General features: G+C 51.9%; 1 protein-coding gene across 11 annotated transcripts in view; it reads right to left on the bottom strand.

Annotated features, from left to right (window-relative positions):
- Positions 1 to 13297: 13297 nt before the first annotated feature.
- PTPRF (protein tyrosine phosphatase receptor type F) overlaps positions 13298 to 18041 on the bottom strand; it is a 311983-nt gene continuing 307239 nt past the window's right edge. For all 11 annotated transcript variants that reach the window (XM_038760656.1, XM_038760661.1, XM_038760660.1 and 8 more), the window contains 3 exons: positions 16860 to 17014; positions 15632 to 15767; positions 13298 to 14543 (listed from right to left, as the gene is read on the bottom strand). In XM_038760656.1, the coding sequence (XP_038616584.1) occupies positions 14475 to 14543; positions 15632 to 15767; positions 16860 to 17014 (360 nt within the window). In that variant the 3' untranslated portion in view covers positions 13298 to 14474. The remainder of the gene's footprint in view (positions 14544 to 15631; positions 15768 to 16859; positions 17015 to 18041) is intronic.

The raw sequence follows: 18041 nt of genomic DNA, 5'->3' as shown, positions 1-18041 counted from the left end.
GGAAACTGAGGCACAGAGCAGTGACTTTGCTCAATTTCCCTTGACTCCCAGGCCGGGTTCCTTCCATTGTCACACTTTGTTTCTCTAATGTTTGATGTCCCTGTTTGATATTTATTTATAATTGTACTATATATGAGATCACTAGGTTGGACACAGTTCTTATCCCACCCCCATGAGGCTCACATTCTAAGTCACAGGAAGGAGGTAACAGTGACACAGAGAAGTTAAGCGACTTGTCTGAGGTCACACAGCAGATAAGAGGCAGAGCAGGATTAAAACCCAGGTCCTCTGTCTCCCAGTTCCGTGCACTTTCCACTAGGCCACACTGGTGACTTTGGCTCCCTTCTCTTTCTGGAACTTTTAGATTGATTCTCCAACAGTGCTCTGCACCTAGAAAGGGCTCAATAAATAAAGACTGATTTAAGGGAATCTGGGTTTAGTGTGGAATATCTCAGCTGTGGATTAAAACGTGTTCTGTTCACTCTGTGACCTGGAGAGGTGTGGGTTGGTGGGGCACAGGATGAGGGCCATCCAAACTGCCGAGCCCCAAGAGTTGCTTTTCAGGATAATTGCTCTTTCAAAGGAATTTGCAAGACTGAAATAGAGCTATGTAGATGCAGATTTCCACAAACAACAGGTAGGCCCAGTTGATACAGGCTCTTTAGGGACATTGTGTAGGGCAGCAAGATCAGTGGGATTCAGTATGTGATTTTTACCTGCTATTTACCATGTTAATGTAGTGTTATTGCCCCAATTTGAGTACATAATTTGGGGTATTATTAGTAAAAATAGGGTCTCTGGCATCGTTTCAGGAACCGAACTTCCCCCATTTATAATATTGTCCCTCTGGGCAAACATTAGCTCGGATTTAAGGCACAGCTTTCAGGAAACAATTGTTTTATAAGTCCGGGGGCTGACCAGAATGGTGTCAACTCCTGTAGGTGAAGTCATTTTGGATGGAAAACTTTTGTATAGCGGGGTGGGGGTGGGTGGGAATAATAATAATAATGGCATTTATTAAGCGCTTACTATGTGCAAAACACTGTTCTAAGCGCTGGGGGAGATACAAGGCGATCAGGTTGTCCCACGGGGGGCTCACAGTCAATCCCCATTTTACAGATGAGGGAACTGAGGCACAGAGAAGTTAAGTGACTTGCCCAAAGTCACACAGCTGATAAGTGGTGGAGCCGGGATTTGAACCCATGACCTCTGACTCCAAAGCCCAGGCTTTTTCCACTGAGCCACGCTGCTTCTCTGGGTGGCAGTGGTGGAAGTGTTGGGTTTTGCAAAGTGAATCATTATCAGTGGAATTTATTGAGTATCACTTTGTGCAGAGCACTCCCTCCATGTGGGGAAGCGTGCCCTCTGACTGCTTCACACAGTACTAGGCATTTGTTATTCATTCAATCGTATTTATTGAGCAATTACTGTGTATAGAGCACTGTATTAAGCGCTTAATTCGCCCCACTCTCAATGCTACAGCATTTAGGTACCTATCTCTAAATTACATTATAAATTCCTACTAATGTCTGTCTCCCCCTCTGGACTGTAAACACGTTGTGAGCAGGGACCGTGTCTACGAACTCTGTTGCATTGTACTCTTCCAAGCGCTTACTACAGTGCTCCGCACGCAGTGAGTGCTCAGTGGAAAGAGCCCGGGTTTGGGAGTCAGAGGTCGCGGGTTCTAATCCCGGCTCCACCAACTGTCAGCTGTGTGACTTTGGGCAAGTCACTTCACTTCTCTGGGCCTGAGTTACCTCATCTGTAAAATGGGTATTAAAGACTGTGAGCCCCCTGTGGGACCACCTGATCACCGTATAACCTCCCCAGCGCTTAGAACAGTGCTTCGCACATAGTAAGCGCTTAACAAATTCCATTCATTCATTCAATCGTATTTATTGAGCGCTTACTGTGTGCAGAGCACTGTACTAAGCGCTTGGGAAGTACAAGTTGGCAACATATAGAGACGGTCCCTACCCATCAGCGGGCTCATGGTCTAGAAGGGGGAGACATCCCCCCCTCCATCCCCCCCATCTTACCTCCTTCCCTTCCCCACAGCACCTGTATATATGTATATATGTTTGTACATATTTGTTACTCTGTTTATTTTACTTGTACATATCTATTCTATTTATTTTGTTAGTATGTTTGGTTTTGTTCTCTGTCTCCCCCGTTTAGACTGTGAGCCCACTGTTGGGTAGGTACTGTCTCTATATGTTGCTGACTTGTACTTCCCAAGCGCTTAGTACAGTGCTCTGCACACAGTAAGCGCTCAATAAATACAATTGATGATGATGAGACAGACAACAAAACAAAACATATTAAAATAAAATAGAGTAATAAATATTTATATACATATATACAGGTGCTGTAGGGAGGGGAAGGAGGTGGGGGAGAGAAAGGAGGGGGCTCAGTCTGGGAAGGCCTTCTGGAGGAGGTGAGCTCTCAGTAGGGCTTTGAAGGGAAAAGCACTGTTCTAAGCACAGGGGAGGTTACAAGGTGATCAGGTTGTCCCTCGGGGGGCTCACAGTCTTAATCCCCATTTTTCAGATGAGGGAACTGAGGCACAGAGAAGTGAAGTGATTTGCCCAAAGTCACACAGCTGACAATTGGCAGAGCTGGGGTTTGAACCCATGACCTCTGACTCCAAAGCCCGGGCTCTTTCCACTGGGCCACACTGCTTCACACTGCTTATCATCATCATATCATCAATGATGATAATGATAGGTGAATGTGCCATAATCAGTAATGAACCCCCCAAAACGGGAGGAGGGTACACAATGCTCCCTGCCCAGTCAGGTTCTTTCAGGACTGGGATTCTACTTCTTTGTCTAGTCAGTTGCATGTTGCAGAAGCAGCGTCGCTCAGTGGAAAGAGCCCGGGCTTTGGAGTCAGAGGTCGTGGGTTCAAATCCCAGCTCCGCCACTCGTCAGCTCTGTGACTTTGGGCGAGTCACTTCACTTCTCTGGGCCTCAGTTCCCTCATCTGTAAAATGGGGATTAAGACTGTGAGCCCCACGTGGGACAACCTGATTACCTTGTATCTACCCCAGTGCTTAGAACAGTGCTTTGCACATAGTAAGCGCTTAACAAATACCAACATTATTATTATTATTATTATTATTATTATTATTATTATTATGTTGTTGTTGTTGTTGTTGTTGTTGTGAATTCAGGGGCAATCTTGCCTGCAGCCACAGAACAGCTCCCTCCCCAGTGCTTCCCCTTGTTGGGAAAATCAGGAACAATATTCCGGACAGATTTTCACTCAGAGCTGGTAAATGGAAAAAAAAAGAGTGGGTACAGATATCGGAGAAGCAGCACAGCTCAGTGGAAAGAGCACAGGCTTGGGAGTCAGAGGTCGTGGGTTCTAATCCTGCGTCCGCCACTTAGTTGTGTGACTTTGGGCAAGTCACTTCACGTCTCTGTGCCTCAGTTGCCTCATCTGGAAAAAAGGGATTAAGACTGTGAGCCCCAGGTGGGGCAATCTGATTACCTTGTATTCTCCCCGCTCCCGCCCCCCACCCCGCGCTTAGAAAAGTGCTTGGCACATAGTAAGCGCTTAACAAATGCTATTATTATTAGTATTATTATTAAAACAGGGGAAGCAGCATGGTGTAATGGATAGATAGAGCAAGGGCCTGAGAGTCAGAAGTTCATGGGTTCTAATCCCGGCTCTGCCACTTGTCTGCTGTGTGACCTTGGGCAAGTCACTTCACTTCTCTGGGCCTCAGTTACCTCATCTGTAAAATGGGGCCTTAGATTGTGAGCCCCATGTGGGACAAGGACTGTGTCCAACCTGTTAAACTTGTAACTTGTCCCAGCTCCCTGTCATTCATTCAGTTGCATTTTTTGAGCACTTACTGTGTGCAGAGCACTGTACTAAGCGCTTGGGAAGTATTAATCGGCATCATATAGAGACAGTCCCTACCCAACAACGGGCTCACAGTCTAGAAGGGGGAGACAGACAACAAAACAAGTAAACAGGTGGCAATACCATCAGAATAAATAGAAATTATAGCTATATACACATCATCAATAAAATAGAGTAATAAATATGTACAAATATACACAAGTGCTGTGGGGGTGATGGGGAGGGGAGGAGGAGGAGAGGAAAAATGGGGGGCTCAATCTGGGAAGTTGCTGTCAAATGGCATTGATTTTTGCTAATGAAGTTGTCAAGGTCATTAACAGCTTCAGGAAGGAGTTGAAGGTTTGGAAGAACTGGTGGGGGTTGTGGGCGTGTGAGTCAGTGAGGGAGGAATAGGAGAGTTGTGGAGCTGAGTTAAAGCAGGAGTGTGAATTTGTAGCTAGAGAAATGGGCCTGGAGCCTGGATTTCTTCCAGGTGTATAATAATAATAATAATAATGTTGGTATTTGATAAGCGCTTACTATGTGCAAAGCACTGTTCTAAGCGCTGGGGGGAACACAAGGAGATGAGGTTGTCCCATATGGGGCTCACAGTCTTAATCCCCATTTTACAGATGAGGGAACTGAGGCACAGAGAAGTGAAGTGACTTGCCCAAGGTCACACAGCAGACGTGGGGGAGGTGGGATTCGAACCCATGACCTCTGACTCCCAAGCCCGTGCTCTTTCCACTGAGCCACGCTGCTTCTCTATTCAGCGCAGCTCAGTGGAAAGAGCACAGGCTTGGGAGTCAGAGGTCATGGGTTCTAATCCCAGCTCTGCCATGTCTGCTGTGTGACCTTGGGCACTTAACTTCTGAGCCTCAGTTACCACATCTGTAAAATGGGGATTAAGACTGTGAGCCCCACGTGGGACAACCTGATCACCTTGTATCCCCCCCCCCCAGCGTTTAAAATTGTGCTTTAATAATAATAATAATGATGGCATTTATTAAGCGCTTACTATGTACAAAGCACTGTTCTAAGCACTGGGGAGGTTACAGGGTGATCAGGTTGTCCCACGGGGCGCTCACAGTCTTAATCCCCATTTTACAGATGATGTAACAGGCCCAGAGAAGTGAAGTAACTTGCCCAAAGTCACACAGCTGACAATTGGCAGAGCCAGGGTTTGAACCCATGACCTCTGATTCCAAAGCCCGGGCTCTTTCCACTGAGCCACGCTGCTTCTCTTGGTCCCCCTCTGCCTCCCTGCCCTTGTTTCCATGTCTCCTAGCCCAGGTACTCCTCTGCCTCCTGGCCCTGGTCCCTCTGTGCCTCCCGGCCCTTGTCTCCTTCTACCTCCAGGCTTTTGGGTCTCTCTCCGTCCCGGCCCTGGGTCCCCTCTACCTCCCTGCCCAGGTATCTCTCTACCTTCCGGCCCTGGTCCCCCCCATCTCCCGGCCTAGGTACCCCTCTGCCTCCTAGCACTTGCCCCCCCCTGCCTCCTGGCCCTGGTCCCCTTCTGCCGCCCGGCCCTGATTCTTGTACCTCCCGGTCCTGGTCACCCTGTCTCCTGACCCAGTTACCACTCTGCCTCCTGGCCCAGGTCCCATCTGCCTCCCTGCCCTGGTCACCCCCGCTTCTCGGCCCTTGTTCCCCTCTACCTCCCAGCCCAGGTACAACTCTGCCTCCTGGCCCTGGTCCCCTGCTGCCTTCCCGCCCTGGTCCCCCGCTGCCTTCCCGCCCTGGTCCCCCCTGCCTCCCGGCCCTGGTCACCCTCTGCCTCCCAGCCCGGGCCCCCCCCACCTCCCTGCCCTGGTCCCCCTCTGCCTCCCGGCCCTGGTCACCCTATCTTCTGGCCCAGATATCCTTCTGCCTCCCTGCCCTGCCTGCCCCCCCCCCGCCCCCCCCCCCCCCCCCCCCCCGCTGCTCAGTCCCTGGGCCCCCTCTGCCTCCTGGCCCTGGTCCCCAACTGCCGCCCTGCCCTGGTCCCCCTCCACTTCCCTGTCTCCCAGCCCAGGTATCCTTCTGCCTCCTGGCCCTGGTTCCCCTGTGACTGCCAGCCCTAGTTCCCCTTTACTTCCAAGAACGGGGGGGACAAGGGCAGGGAGGCAGATGAACCCCTCTGCCTGCCGGCCCTGGTCCCCCTCTGCCTCCCTGTCCTGGTCCCCCCAGCCTCTCTTCCCCTGGTTCCCCTCTGACTTTCGGCCCTAGTTCCCCTTTACTTCCAAGAAGCGGGGGGGTGATAAGGGCAGAGAGGCAGAGGTCCCCCTCTGCCTCCTGGCCCTGGTCCCCCTCTGCCTCCCGGTCCTGATCTCCCTCTACCTTCAGGCTCTTGGCTCTCTCTCCGTCCCAGCCCTGAGTCCCCTCTACCTCGTGGCCCTGGTCCCCCTGTCTCAAGGTCCAGGAACCCCTCAGCTTCCCGGCCCTGGTCCCCCTCTGCTTCCCGGCCCAGGTGCCCCCCCCCACCCCCCACCAGCCTCCCGGCCCAGGTCCCCCTCTGCCTCCCGGTCCTGATCTCCCTCTACCTTCAGGCACTTGGTTCTCTCTCCATCCCAGCCCTGGGTCTCCTCTACCTCGTGGCCCTGGTCCCCCGTCTCATGGCCCAGGTACCCCTCTGCCTCCTGGCCCTGAGTCCCCTCTACCTCGTGGCCCTGGTCCCCCGTTTCATGGCCCAGGTACCCCTCTGCCTCCAGGCCCTGGTCCCCCTCTACCTCCAGGCCCTGGTCCCCCTCTGCCTCCGGCCCTTGACCCTCTCTGCCTTTCAGCACTGGTCCCACTTTACTTTCTGGCTTTGGTTACCCCCCGCCACCCAACCCCGACCTTCCGGCCCTTGTCCCCTTCTCCCTCCAGCCCTAGTTCACCTCTACTTCCCACCCTTGGTGCACATCTTCTGCCTTCTTCCCAGCCTTTGTTGCCTTGTACCTCTGGGCCCTGGTCCCCCTGTGCCTGCCAGCCCTCTTCTCCCTCTACCTCCTGACCCTGGCCCTTCTCTGTGTCCCAGCCCTGGGTCCCCTCTACCTCCAGGCCCTGGTCCCCTTGTCTCCGGTCCTAGGTAACACTCTACCTCCTGGCCCTTGTCCCCCTCTGCCTCCCAGCCCTGTTCCCCCCACCTCCTTCTCAGCCCTGGTCTCCCTCTACCTCCTGGCCCTGGGTCCCCTCTACCTCCTAGCCCTGGTCCCCCTCTGCCTTCCGGCACTAGTCCGCCTCTGCCTTTCAGCCCTGGTCCCACTTTACTTTGTGGCCCAGGTCCCCCCGAACCTTCCAGACCCGGTCCCCTTCTCCCTCCAGCCCTAGGTCCCCTCTACCTCCCTGCCTTGGTCCCTATCTTCCACCCGGACCTGATACCTCTCTGCCTATGGGCATGGTGCCGCGGTTCTTCACAGCCCTCATCACCTTGTAACTCCCGGCCCTGGGTCCCCTCTACCTCCCAGCTCTGATCCCCTGTCTCCAGACCCAGGAACCCCTCCACCTCTCCGCCATGGTCCACATCTACCTCCCGGCCCTGGTCCCCCCCGCCTCACAGCCCTGGTCCCCCTCTGACTCTTGGCCCTGGTCCCCTCGTCCCCCGGCTCAGGTACCCCTCTGCCTCCTGGCCCTAGTCCACCTGTCTCCCAGCCCAGATACCCCTCTGCCTCCTGGCCCTGATCCCACTCTACCTCCCAGCCCTGGTCCCTCTGTGCCTCCTGGTCCTGGTCTCACTCTACCTTCAGGCAATTGGGTCTCTCTCCATCCCAGCCCAGGGTCCCCTCTCCTTCCTGGCCCTGGTCCCCCGTCTCCCGGCCTGGGTACCTTTCTACCTCCCAACCCTGGCCCCCAGGTACCCCTCTGCCTCCCGGCCTTGGTCCCCATCTGCCTCCCAGCCCTGGTTCGCCTCTGCCTGCATATCCTGGTTCCCCATGCTTATTTGCCCCAATCCCCCTCTGCCTCCCGGCCCTGGTCCCCCTCTGCCTCCCAGCCTTGGTCCCCATCTGCCTCCCAGCCCTGGTTCACCTCTGCCTGCATATCCTGGTTCCCCCTGCTTATCTGCCCTGATCCCCCTCTGCCTCCTGGCCCTGGTCCCCCGTCTCTTGGGCCAGGTATCCCTTGGCATCCTGGCCCTGGTCCCCCTCTGCCTCCGGGCCCTGGTGCCCCTCTGCCTTGCACACAGTAAGCGCTTAACAAATGCCATCATCATTATTATTGTTATTATTAAGCCGCTCAAGTGCTGGAGAAGAGGAAATAGGTTGTGGCAGTGATCCTGGGCTGGGGGTTGGAGGTGTGAGAGTGATGAAGGGATAGGGCCGCCCACAAGGGAGTTGCGGTTGTGCATTTTTACATCTAACTGGATTGGACCAGTTTTTGCAGGGTAGAACTGACAGTAAATAACAGGCATTTTATTAGGAACTAGTTTTTACTAAGGGCTTTGCAGTAAGTCTTGGCTGATCATGAGGAAAGCAGTAAATACTATTTGTCACAGCATAATTTTGCATTTGTACTGAAAGTTGCTGAGATTTTTTTTTAATGGTATTTAAGCCCTGGCTATGTGCCAGGCACTGTAGTAAGCACTGGGGTAGACGCAAGCTAATCAGGCTGGACACAGTTCATGTTGGCTCACCATCTCAATCCCCATTTTACAGATGAGGCAACTGAGGCATAGAGAAGTAAAGTGACATGCTCAAGGTCACACAACAGACAAGTGATGGAGCCGGGATTAGAATTCAGGTCCTTCTGACTCTCGGGCCCACGCTCTATCCACTAGGCCAGGCTGCTTCTCTAGCTCTTCCTAGAGAATCTTGGCTTTAAGTTTTAAAGGTAGGGTCATCTAGTTTTAGTCATGGAGTTTTCTGGTTAGATATGCTGGGTGAGCCTCAATCCTCAGCCCCTTTTCTGTGCTGCTGCTCCTCTTCCTCCTCTCCTGGCATGGTGGCTGGATTGTAGGTGGTCAAGAAGAGAATTGGTGCAGAGGAAGTGGTGGTGTACGCAACCCATTTGAGGACCTTGGACCGTAATGGGAGCAGGGCCCGGGAGGAGGAGGAGGAATGGTATTAATAGTTCTAATCCCGACTCTGCCTCCTGTCTGCTGTGTGACCTTGGGCAAGTCACTTAACTACTCTGTGCCTCAGGTACTTCATCTGTAAAATGGGGATGGTGTCCCACCTGATTAGCTTGTATCTACCCCAGTGCATAGAACAGTGCCTGGCACATAGTAAATACTTAACAAATACCATTAAAAAAAAAAAAAAGGTCATTCGTCTCTTGCCCTCCCCACCCTTTCCCCAGCCTAATTTAGAGTTGCCAGTATTGGAGAGAGCCTGAATTATACAGGTGTCTCCTACCAGCCTTTGGGCTACAGGACCACACTATCACCTCCAACCCCCCGACCCCCAAACACACACACACACACCACAACACAACCACACAAGGTCCATGCCACCTGCCACAATCATTTGGAGTGTGGGTTAGAAATGTCTCTTAGCAGCTATTTTGGCCTCTACCCCACTGTAGTACCATCTCTGCCCCAGTTCCTTCCTAACCTCCAACTCCACCCTAAGACCAATAAACCACCTTCCGGTACCCCGCCAGCCTCAAGTGAAAGGATCCATCCCTTTTTGATTTTGGGACGGAGGCAATCCGGACGCATAATGATGGGATATACTAACGAGCCCCTGTAGAAATCCCTCAGTACTGAACCCTGAAGGAAGCTATTATTACAGCATTGGCCTAGTTGGTGCCCAATTTGTTGTAGGTGACAATATTTACACTCCAAAACCCAGTTCTACCCACGCCTTTATCCAATTAATCCTCGCAGCTTGTCTGGGAGGGAGGTGAGGATCTGGCTCTGGATTGTCCTCAATGCACGGAGGAGGAGCCAAGCTCAGGGGGGCTCAGGAGTCATGACAGAATGGGAAAAGGGGGCTCGTCAGAGCTGACCCTGCCAGGAGTTTGGGCTCATTAGTGCCTCCTCCCTGGGCCTTCCTTCCCAACCAGGTAGCAACAAGGTGCTAATGAGCCGACACACCGTTAAGGCTTGTGATGCATCAGTACCCTAGTGAGGCTGGGGTTCAGCTTGTCTTCCCCAGAAGGGATGATTCAGTGCTACCCAAGAGCAGATTTATGCCCATTCCATTTCCTATTGCACTGAACGCCCTTTTCCGAATACATTAGGTCCTAGGCAGGCTCCCCTATATGAACAACTGGGGGCTTGGGGGACGAAGGGAGAGAAGGGGAGAGAGAGAGAGAGAGGACGCAGGCGTGTGCACGCACACAATCATTCCACTTAAGAGCTAGTTGCCATGGCAGTCGGTCCCTGCTTCCAGATTTTATTTAATTCCATTTTCCCTGAGACTTGAACAGGTTTTATCTTTTTATGCTTCCCCCCTCCTTTATCAAAACAAGAGAGAAAAATACTACTCCTCTTTCCCTTGACCCTGTTTCCACCCCCCCCCCCCCCCGCCTCTGAATAAAACTCAAATTTTGAAAAGGAGCCCTGGAGACCTGCATCAATCAATAGCATTTATTGAGCACTTCCTGTGCGCAGAGCACTGCACTAAGTGCTTGGGAGAGTACAATGCAACGGAGTTGATAGACATGATCCCTGCCCACAGTTCAGTCTAGAGGGAGAGGCAGACATTAAAATAGATTATAAATATGTACGTAAATGCTAGGGGTGGGGTGAATATCAAGTTCTAAAGCGTACACATCCAAGTGCATAGATGATGCAGAAGGGAGAGCGGGTAGGGGAAGGCATCTTGGAGGAGATGTGACTTTGAAAAAGGCTTTGAAGGTGGGGAGAGCGGCGATCTGTCGGGTAGGAAGCGGGAGGAAGTGCCAGGCTAGAGGGAGGGCGTGGGCAAGGGGTCTGTGGCGAGATAGAGGAGATCAAGGCACAATGAGTAGGATGGTGTTACAGGAGCGGAGTGTGTGGGCTGGGTTTCAGTAGGAGGTCAGAAAGATGAGGTAGAAAGGAGTGCTTTAAAGCCGATGATAAGGAGTTTCTGTTTGATGCGGAGGTGGCTGGGCAACTGCTGGAGGTTCTTGGAGTGGGGAGATGTGGACTGAAGTGTTTTCTTTTCTTTTCTTTTTTTTGAAAAATGATCCGGCAGCGGGGTGAAATACAGACCTGAGTGGGGAGAGACAGGAGGCAGGGTGCGCCCCCCAGGATCCTTCCTTGCTTGGGGTCCACCTGAAGGGCTCAGTTTGCTTGCAGTTCCCCTGTTGCCTCCTCTTGGGGGGTCTCCAGTCACCCAGGAGTGTTGCCCACCTGGAAGGAAACTGGAAGCTGTGGGGGAGTTCTGCTGCCAACCAGAGTCACTGCCTCTCCAGCCCGTGCTGTCTTAATAATAATAATGATGGCATTTATCAAGCTCTATGTGCAAAGCACTGTTCTAAGCGCTGGGAAGGTGACAAGGTAATCAGGTTGTCCCATGTGGGGCTCACAGTCTTCATCCCCATTTTATAGATGAGGGAACTGAGGCCCAGAGAAGTGAAGTGACTTGCCCAAAGTCACACAGCTAACTGGCGGAGCCGGGATTTGAACCCATGACCTCTGACTCCAAAGCCTGTGCGCTTTCCTCTGAGTCACGCTGCTTCTCTTGGGTAGCAGGGTCTTCTTAATGGGTAGCAGGGCATAAAGCAGAGGCAGAGAGAGAATGGAAGCAGCTGCCCAGCACTCCCACTGCCTGAGGTCTGGTCTGTTGCCAGGTGGGTGGCAGTGGTTGGTGTCCCAGGGGAGGCAGCTGGCAAGCCTGAAACTCACGCTGCCCTCGGCAAGGGAGAGGAACCGTGGGCCGCATCCCCAGGTTTTATTGTAAATTCTCAGATTTTCCAAAAAGCTTCATCCTAGCTTTCCCAGCATGGAGGTAGAAATTGAAAAAAAAATAGGAAATTTTGTTTGAGAATGTTTTAATTGAGAAAGTAGGCACACTCCCTCTCCCTCTCCCCTCATGCCTTCTTGAAAAAACCATTTTCTCTCTCTTTTTTTAATGGTATTTGTTAAAGTGCTTACAAAGTGCTAGGGTAGAGACAAGATAATCAGGTCGAACACTGTCCCTGGTCTGCATGGGGTTCTCGGCCTAAGGACCGCTGGGCTGGTGGTAGAAAAGAAGACTGAGGACAGGAGGGTTCAGCCAAAAGTACTTTGGACCCGGGGACACCAGGATGGAGTGGGGTGAGGCAGGGAGCACAGTGCAAGGCTGACTGGGTAAGAGGCAGGACTGCCAACCTTCTAATGTTTGCTTAGAGGGTGTGAGTGATGACTGAGGGGCCGGAGGGATAGGAAGGGGACCTGGCCTTACCACCCCCTAGTTAGGGACCCCCCTCCTGACCCATCCTCAGGTTTCGGTCAATGCGGGTACTGCTCTGCGGCTCAGGATTTGGCGACGGGAGTTGAGGAGACGGAGGGGCATTGGATGCTTTAAAATAGAAATTCTGGACCAATTGCCACCCTGTACAGCTGGGTGGTTACTGTCCTCACAAGTGTGTGTGTGAGTGAGAGAGAGAGAAAGAGAGAGAAACATCTTTTCTCTCCCACTCTTGGTGGGTTTGCCAAGGGCACTGAGTTATTCTACCTGCCTGTGGACAGAATGTAATGCTGGCCCAGGGCAGGGAGGAAGAAGCAGGTAGGCAAGGGGTGGTGAAAGGTTCCAAGCCAACCAACCACTCTGGGCTAGTGTGACACAAATGTAACACAGCTGCTGTCCCTTAAAGCATAGGCATGCGTTATGCCTGGGCAGAGGGATAGATGGGGCTCTGGCAGGACTAAAAATAATAATTATGGTATTAAGCGCTTACTATGTGCCCAGCACTAACTGATGGAAGCTGTCTCTGAGGGACCAGCCACCTCTCCCCCACAGGGACACCCCAGTAGAACAGTGCTCAGCGCTTAGAACAGTGCTTTGCACATAGTAAGCGCTTAATAAATGCCATCAAAAAAAAAGACAGGAAACTCAGTTTGTATGAAACCTGATTATTCAAATTTATTAACATCAAGAATTATGCAATGATGCTGTAGTCTTTTTTTTTTTTATTAACAAATAGAAAACAGACTGTATACAACAGTGAACCCTACAGCACTAGCATCCACAAGGTAAAAATGAATGTTTTATCCAACATTACCAACCCTGGATTGTTGATTTCAACTTAGCTCGGATTCTGAACATTTGGAATACATTGGCTAATACAATTAAGATAACCCTTCCACCACCTTTTTATTTATAACTCTTTGCACTGGAGAAGGAGGGGGCTCTCTCTGGACCCCGCCCTGGAGTGCAAGTGTGAGATAATAAGGAGCATTACTATATAGTACCATTAAATTAAGACCAGTAGTCGTGCCACATTGGTTCATTAGAGCACCCTGAAGTAGCAGAAAGTACAATAGTGTAGTGTCTTTTCAAAATATTTGCAGGCTAGCAGAAATCAGAGATACACCCTCCCTGCTGCCCCCTCCCCACCCTCCCCCACCCCTCCTCCCCTTACCTGAAGAGTGCATTGCTCCCCAAAATAACCCTCAGGATTGTGCTCAGAATTGTGCTCTTTTTCCTTTTGTAAAACTCTGAGTCAATTCATTGGTACCAAATCACCCAGGCAACGGTGGTCCAGTCACGCTGTCTGCCAACCCCGAACCTCAACGAAAACAAAGAGCAACACGTCTCCAGGTTCAGAGTTCTGACTCCGAGCAGATTCGATGAGACGTGCGCTCCATCCCCGTCACGCAGGCACACGTGTGTACACACGTGCCAGCCCTGCTCCCCCTGGCCCAGGAGCTCCGTTCGGAGACCTGGGGTTTTCTGATTATTACTTTTCATCTTAGCAAAACATGATGATGACGGGGAACACCGGAGCAGGGCTTCCCCAGACACATCATTAGCACGGGATTGTTGTGAAACAGGCATTTTCAAAGGCGAATGACTGAACCAAGTATTTCCCCATCTCCTCGCCCCCTTCCCTCACCGATCAGAGGACGTAGTAAAAGGCTTTAAGAAAAAAATAATCACCGGCAATTTCTCTCCAGTTCCAAGAAACTTAATAATATGACTCGGGAGTAAAAAGCCGCCACAGATTGGAGCCGGGGGGTGTGGGTGTTTCATCACAGCTGGGCTATGTTTTCAGTGGACAAGAACAGGCAGCCCCTGCCACCATGGCATGGGCTCAAGGGAAAGAAAGGTGGCTTTTCTTTGGAAAGCAAAGGTAGAAAGTGAACTAATTAAAAAACAAAACCCCAAATCCTGCCCAAACCCAGAGTGATGTGGTCCATTCTGCCTTGGCAAAATGTTTGACTCACAGGAAAAAAAAGGGAGAGAGATAGGGATTATAAAAACCACCGGGTCTGTTCTATTTAATGTATAAAAAAGGTTCTGCCCCCATCCCCGTGAGAAACAGCACTGTGAAACGCGGTAGCGGAACAGAGAGAGAGAGAAATGTGCATGTTGAGGATGCAGAAAATTTCACTGGCGATTGGAAATGCTTTGGGTTTTCAGACTTTGCTGTGGCAACGTTCCTACACGCTGTGGTCGGCGTTGGTTGGCGGTGGGAAGTCTGCTGCCTGGCAACAGCGGCTGTACAGAAGGGCTGAACAATGGTGGCTATGGCTCAGAAGGAGCTCGGCCCCGCTCCCGGACGCCCCGCTGGTCCCGAGAGGAAAGCGCTAGTTACGTTGCATAGTGGTCAAAGCTGCCCAGGTACTCTAGTGCCGCGCGGTAGCACAGTTGATACTGGTCCTGCCGGGGAGAAGGGAGAGAGGGATCAGCAGGTGGGAAGAGTCCAGGAGGGGAGAGGGCTGCGTCTTCCCTTCAGTCTTTCCAAGGGACAGAGTAAGGAAGCAGGGCCTCTTCCTCGGCTCCTGTCCTGCTGCCAACTGGCCTCTCCTTTCTCACCCTCATCCCCTGCCCTGGCATCCTTTTTGGCTTTCATCCCGGCCTGTTCTCCAAGCTGCTTCAGGGTGGCTCCGCTCCCTCCTTCCCTCCCTCCGAGGGAAGAGCTGGGTGGGGGAACAGTGAGGTTCCACCCGGAAGCCCATTTCACTGATCCTGTGAAATGGATCAGTGAAGAGGACTGTGAGCCCACTGTCTCTATATGTTGCCAACTTGTACTTCCCAAGTGCTTAGTACAGTGCTCTGCACACAGTAAGCGCTCAATAAATACGATTGATTGATTGATTGATTGATCCTGGAGAAAACCCTCTTCTCTCCAAAGTCCCCAGAGAAAAGATTTTTTGACTTTTTGGAGGCTGGTGTCAGGACCGTTATCCCAAATCCTTTTTTTTTCCTTCTGGTATTTAAGTGCTTACTATGCGCCAGGCACTGTACTAAGCACTGGAGGAGATACAAGATAATCAGGCTGGACACAGTCCATATCCCACATGCAGCTCACGGTTTTCATCTCCATTTTACAGATGAGGTCACTGAGGCCCAGAGAAGTAAAGTGACTTGCCCAGGGTCACACGGAAGACAAGTGACAGAGCCTGCGATTAGAACCCAGATCCTTCTAAATCCCAGGTCCGTGCTCCATCCACTAGACCTTGCTGCTTTCTTCTGGGGCAGTATCAGCCATTCTCCCTGGCTATGTTTCCAGCAGCCCCGGACTAGAGACAAACTGTTCCCCAGTGGAAGCAATTTGCTCTCAGCCTTCTCTCTTCCCAGGTCCAGGTGTGAGTGGGACTCAGCCTAAGGTGAGTGCTTGGGAGACTTTCCCCAAACAGCCTCGCGGCAGCCCTCTTGGATTTGGAGTCCTCCCGCCCCACTCCGTGCCTCCTCCCCGATGGTCCCTCTGCCCCGGCCCTAGAAAAGTTGGGTGGGTCGGCCCCTACCTCTGTCTGCACCATGGCTGGCCGCTGGGTCCGCAGGGTCTTCACAGTTTGGAACATGTCCACCACGCCCTCGTATCGCATCCGCTCCAAGACGATGCTCAGGGTGATGAACACCCCGGTGCGGCCAACCCCAGCACTGGGCGGGAGGGGAAGGAAGTGAGTGAGGAGCCGGGAGACGACGACCCACCTACTGCCCCCTTACTGGCTCCTTCTCTTTAATTGAGCTGTTGTCACCTCTAGGATTGGGCCATGGCCCTAGTCCCAAGGCTACTCCTTGGGACTCCTCTCCGGCCTCGCCTCTGAAGGCTCCAGTTCAACCTAGGGTAGATGAACCTTATTCTGTAGAGGAGACCGGGTTTAGTGGGGGCAGAAGGGCTCAAGTTATGCTGTTAAGCTCTTACTATGTGCAAAGCACTGTTCTAAGAGCTGGAGGGATACAAGGTGATCAGGTTGTCCCACGTGGGGCTCACAGTCTTAATCCCCATTTTACAGATGAGGAAACTGAGGCCCAGAGAAGTTAAGTGACCTGCCCTAAGTCACACAGCTGACAATTGGCGGAGCCAGGATTTGAACCCATGACCTCTGACTCCAAAGCCCGTGCTCTTTCCAGTGAGCCAAATGGGGACTAAGACTGTAGTCCCATGTGGAACAGGAACTACATCCAACCCAATTTCCTTGCATCCACCCCAGCTCTTAGTACAGTGCCTGGCACTTTCTAAGTGCTTAACAAATACCCCCATTATCATTATAATTCCCCATTATCCATCCCCCCCATCTTACCTCCTTCCCTTCCCCACAGCACCTGTATATATGTATATATGTTTGTACATATTTCTCTATTTATTCTACTTGTACATATCTATTCTATTTATTTTATTTTGTTAGTATGTTTGGTTTTGTTCTCTGTCTCCCCCTTTTAGACTGTGAGCCCACTGTTGGGTAGGGACTGTCTCTATATGTTGCCAATTTGTACTTCCCAAGCGCTTAGTACAGTGCTCTGCATACAGTAAGCGCTCAATAAATACGATTGATGATTGATGATGATGATGTTCCACCGCCCCCCTCGCCCCCTGGCTCTGCCTCCCAAACCAGAACAGAGTGTTCAGGCTGAACACGTAGGTGGAGTTAGGGGATGTCCATGGCCTTTCAGCCTTCCCTTTGGGCTCCTCTGAGAAGCCACACTTTCTCTGTGCCTTCCCCCTCCCCAAAGCTGCCCAGCGATGCCCACCTGCAGTGCACAGTGATGGGCCCATCCTGCCCAAATTGCTCCTTGGTCTTGTGCACCTGACCGATGAAGTCAATGAAGCCTTCCCCAGTCTTGGGCACGCCCTGCTCTGGCCAGTCTGTGAACTGGAACTGGCGGATCGTTCTTGACTGGCCATCCTGAAGGGGGTGATGGGGGAAATAAAAGGGTCAGGTCTCTACTATACAAGGCACGTCCATGGACGTGTCCACGGCTTTGCCGTTCTCCTCTCCCTGCAACACCCAGAAGTCACGGAGCTGGGGGAAGAGTACTGGATTGCCCAAGTGGCCTTCGTGCCTGGTCCACCGTCCTCTTCCATAACACTTCCTGTGTTCTGCACTGGCCGGGAGATCCCTGCTGGCCTAGTTTGATCCTTCGCGTCCTCTCTAAGGGTGAGTTCCTGGACTTAACTTCTGACTCTCGCTCCCCGTCCCTCCCTCATAGCCTTTGGGGCATTGAAGCCCAAACAAGTAAAGTGACTTGCCCGAGGTCACACAGAAGACAAGTGACAGAGCCTGAGATTAGAACCCAGGTCCTTCTGACAGCCAGGCTCATGCTCTTTCCACTTGGCCACATAGCTTTGAGGAGCAAATAATGCATCTCTTTCTGCCTCCAGGACATCTGTATATATATATATGTCCTACCAGCACCTCAAGCTCAACATGTCCTCAGGTGAACATCTCAATTTCCCTCCCAAATCTTCTCCTCCCACTAACTCCACCTCCACCTTCTTCCGTTTATACTTCCCTCTGTTGTGGCTCTTTCCTCTAAAACATCATTTCGCACCTGTGTCCCCACTCCTTAAAACCCTCCAATGATTACTCACCTCTCTCTGCAGCAAGCAGAAACTCCTGTCAGCTTTAAGTCCTTCAATCAGCTTTCTCCTCCCACCCTACTTCTCCTCACTCCTCTCCCACTCCATCCCAGCTGGCAAACTTAACTCATCTCAAGCCAACTGGTCACTCACCCTGCCTTTTTCTCATCTCTCCCGCTGTCGACCTTTTTGCCCTCCATCTTGCCTGGAACTTCTTCCCCCTTTCCCTCTGGCAGACTACTGTTCTCCCCACCTTCAAAGCCTTTCTAAAATCACCTCTCCTCCAAGAGGCCTTCCCTGAATAACTCCCATTCCCCCACCGCCTATTACCACTTCAGCACTTCTGTGTCACC

Source organism: Tachyglossus aculeatus, chromosome 18, assembly GCF_015852505.1.
Source record: "Tachyglossus aculeatus isolate mTacAcu1 chromosome 18, mTacAcu1.pri, whole genome shotgun sequence".
NCBI classification, from domain to species: Eukaryota; Metazoa; Chordata; class Mammalia; order Monotremata; family Tachyglossidae; genus Tachyglossus; species Tachyglossus aculeatus.
The sequence above is the reverse complement of the archived record's forward strand: the minus strand, read 5'-3'. Positions and strand labels throughout refer to the sequence as shown.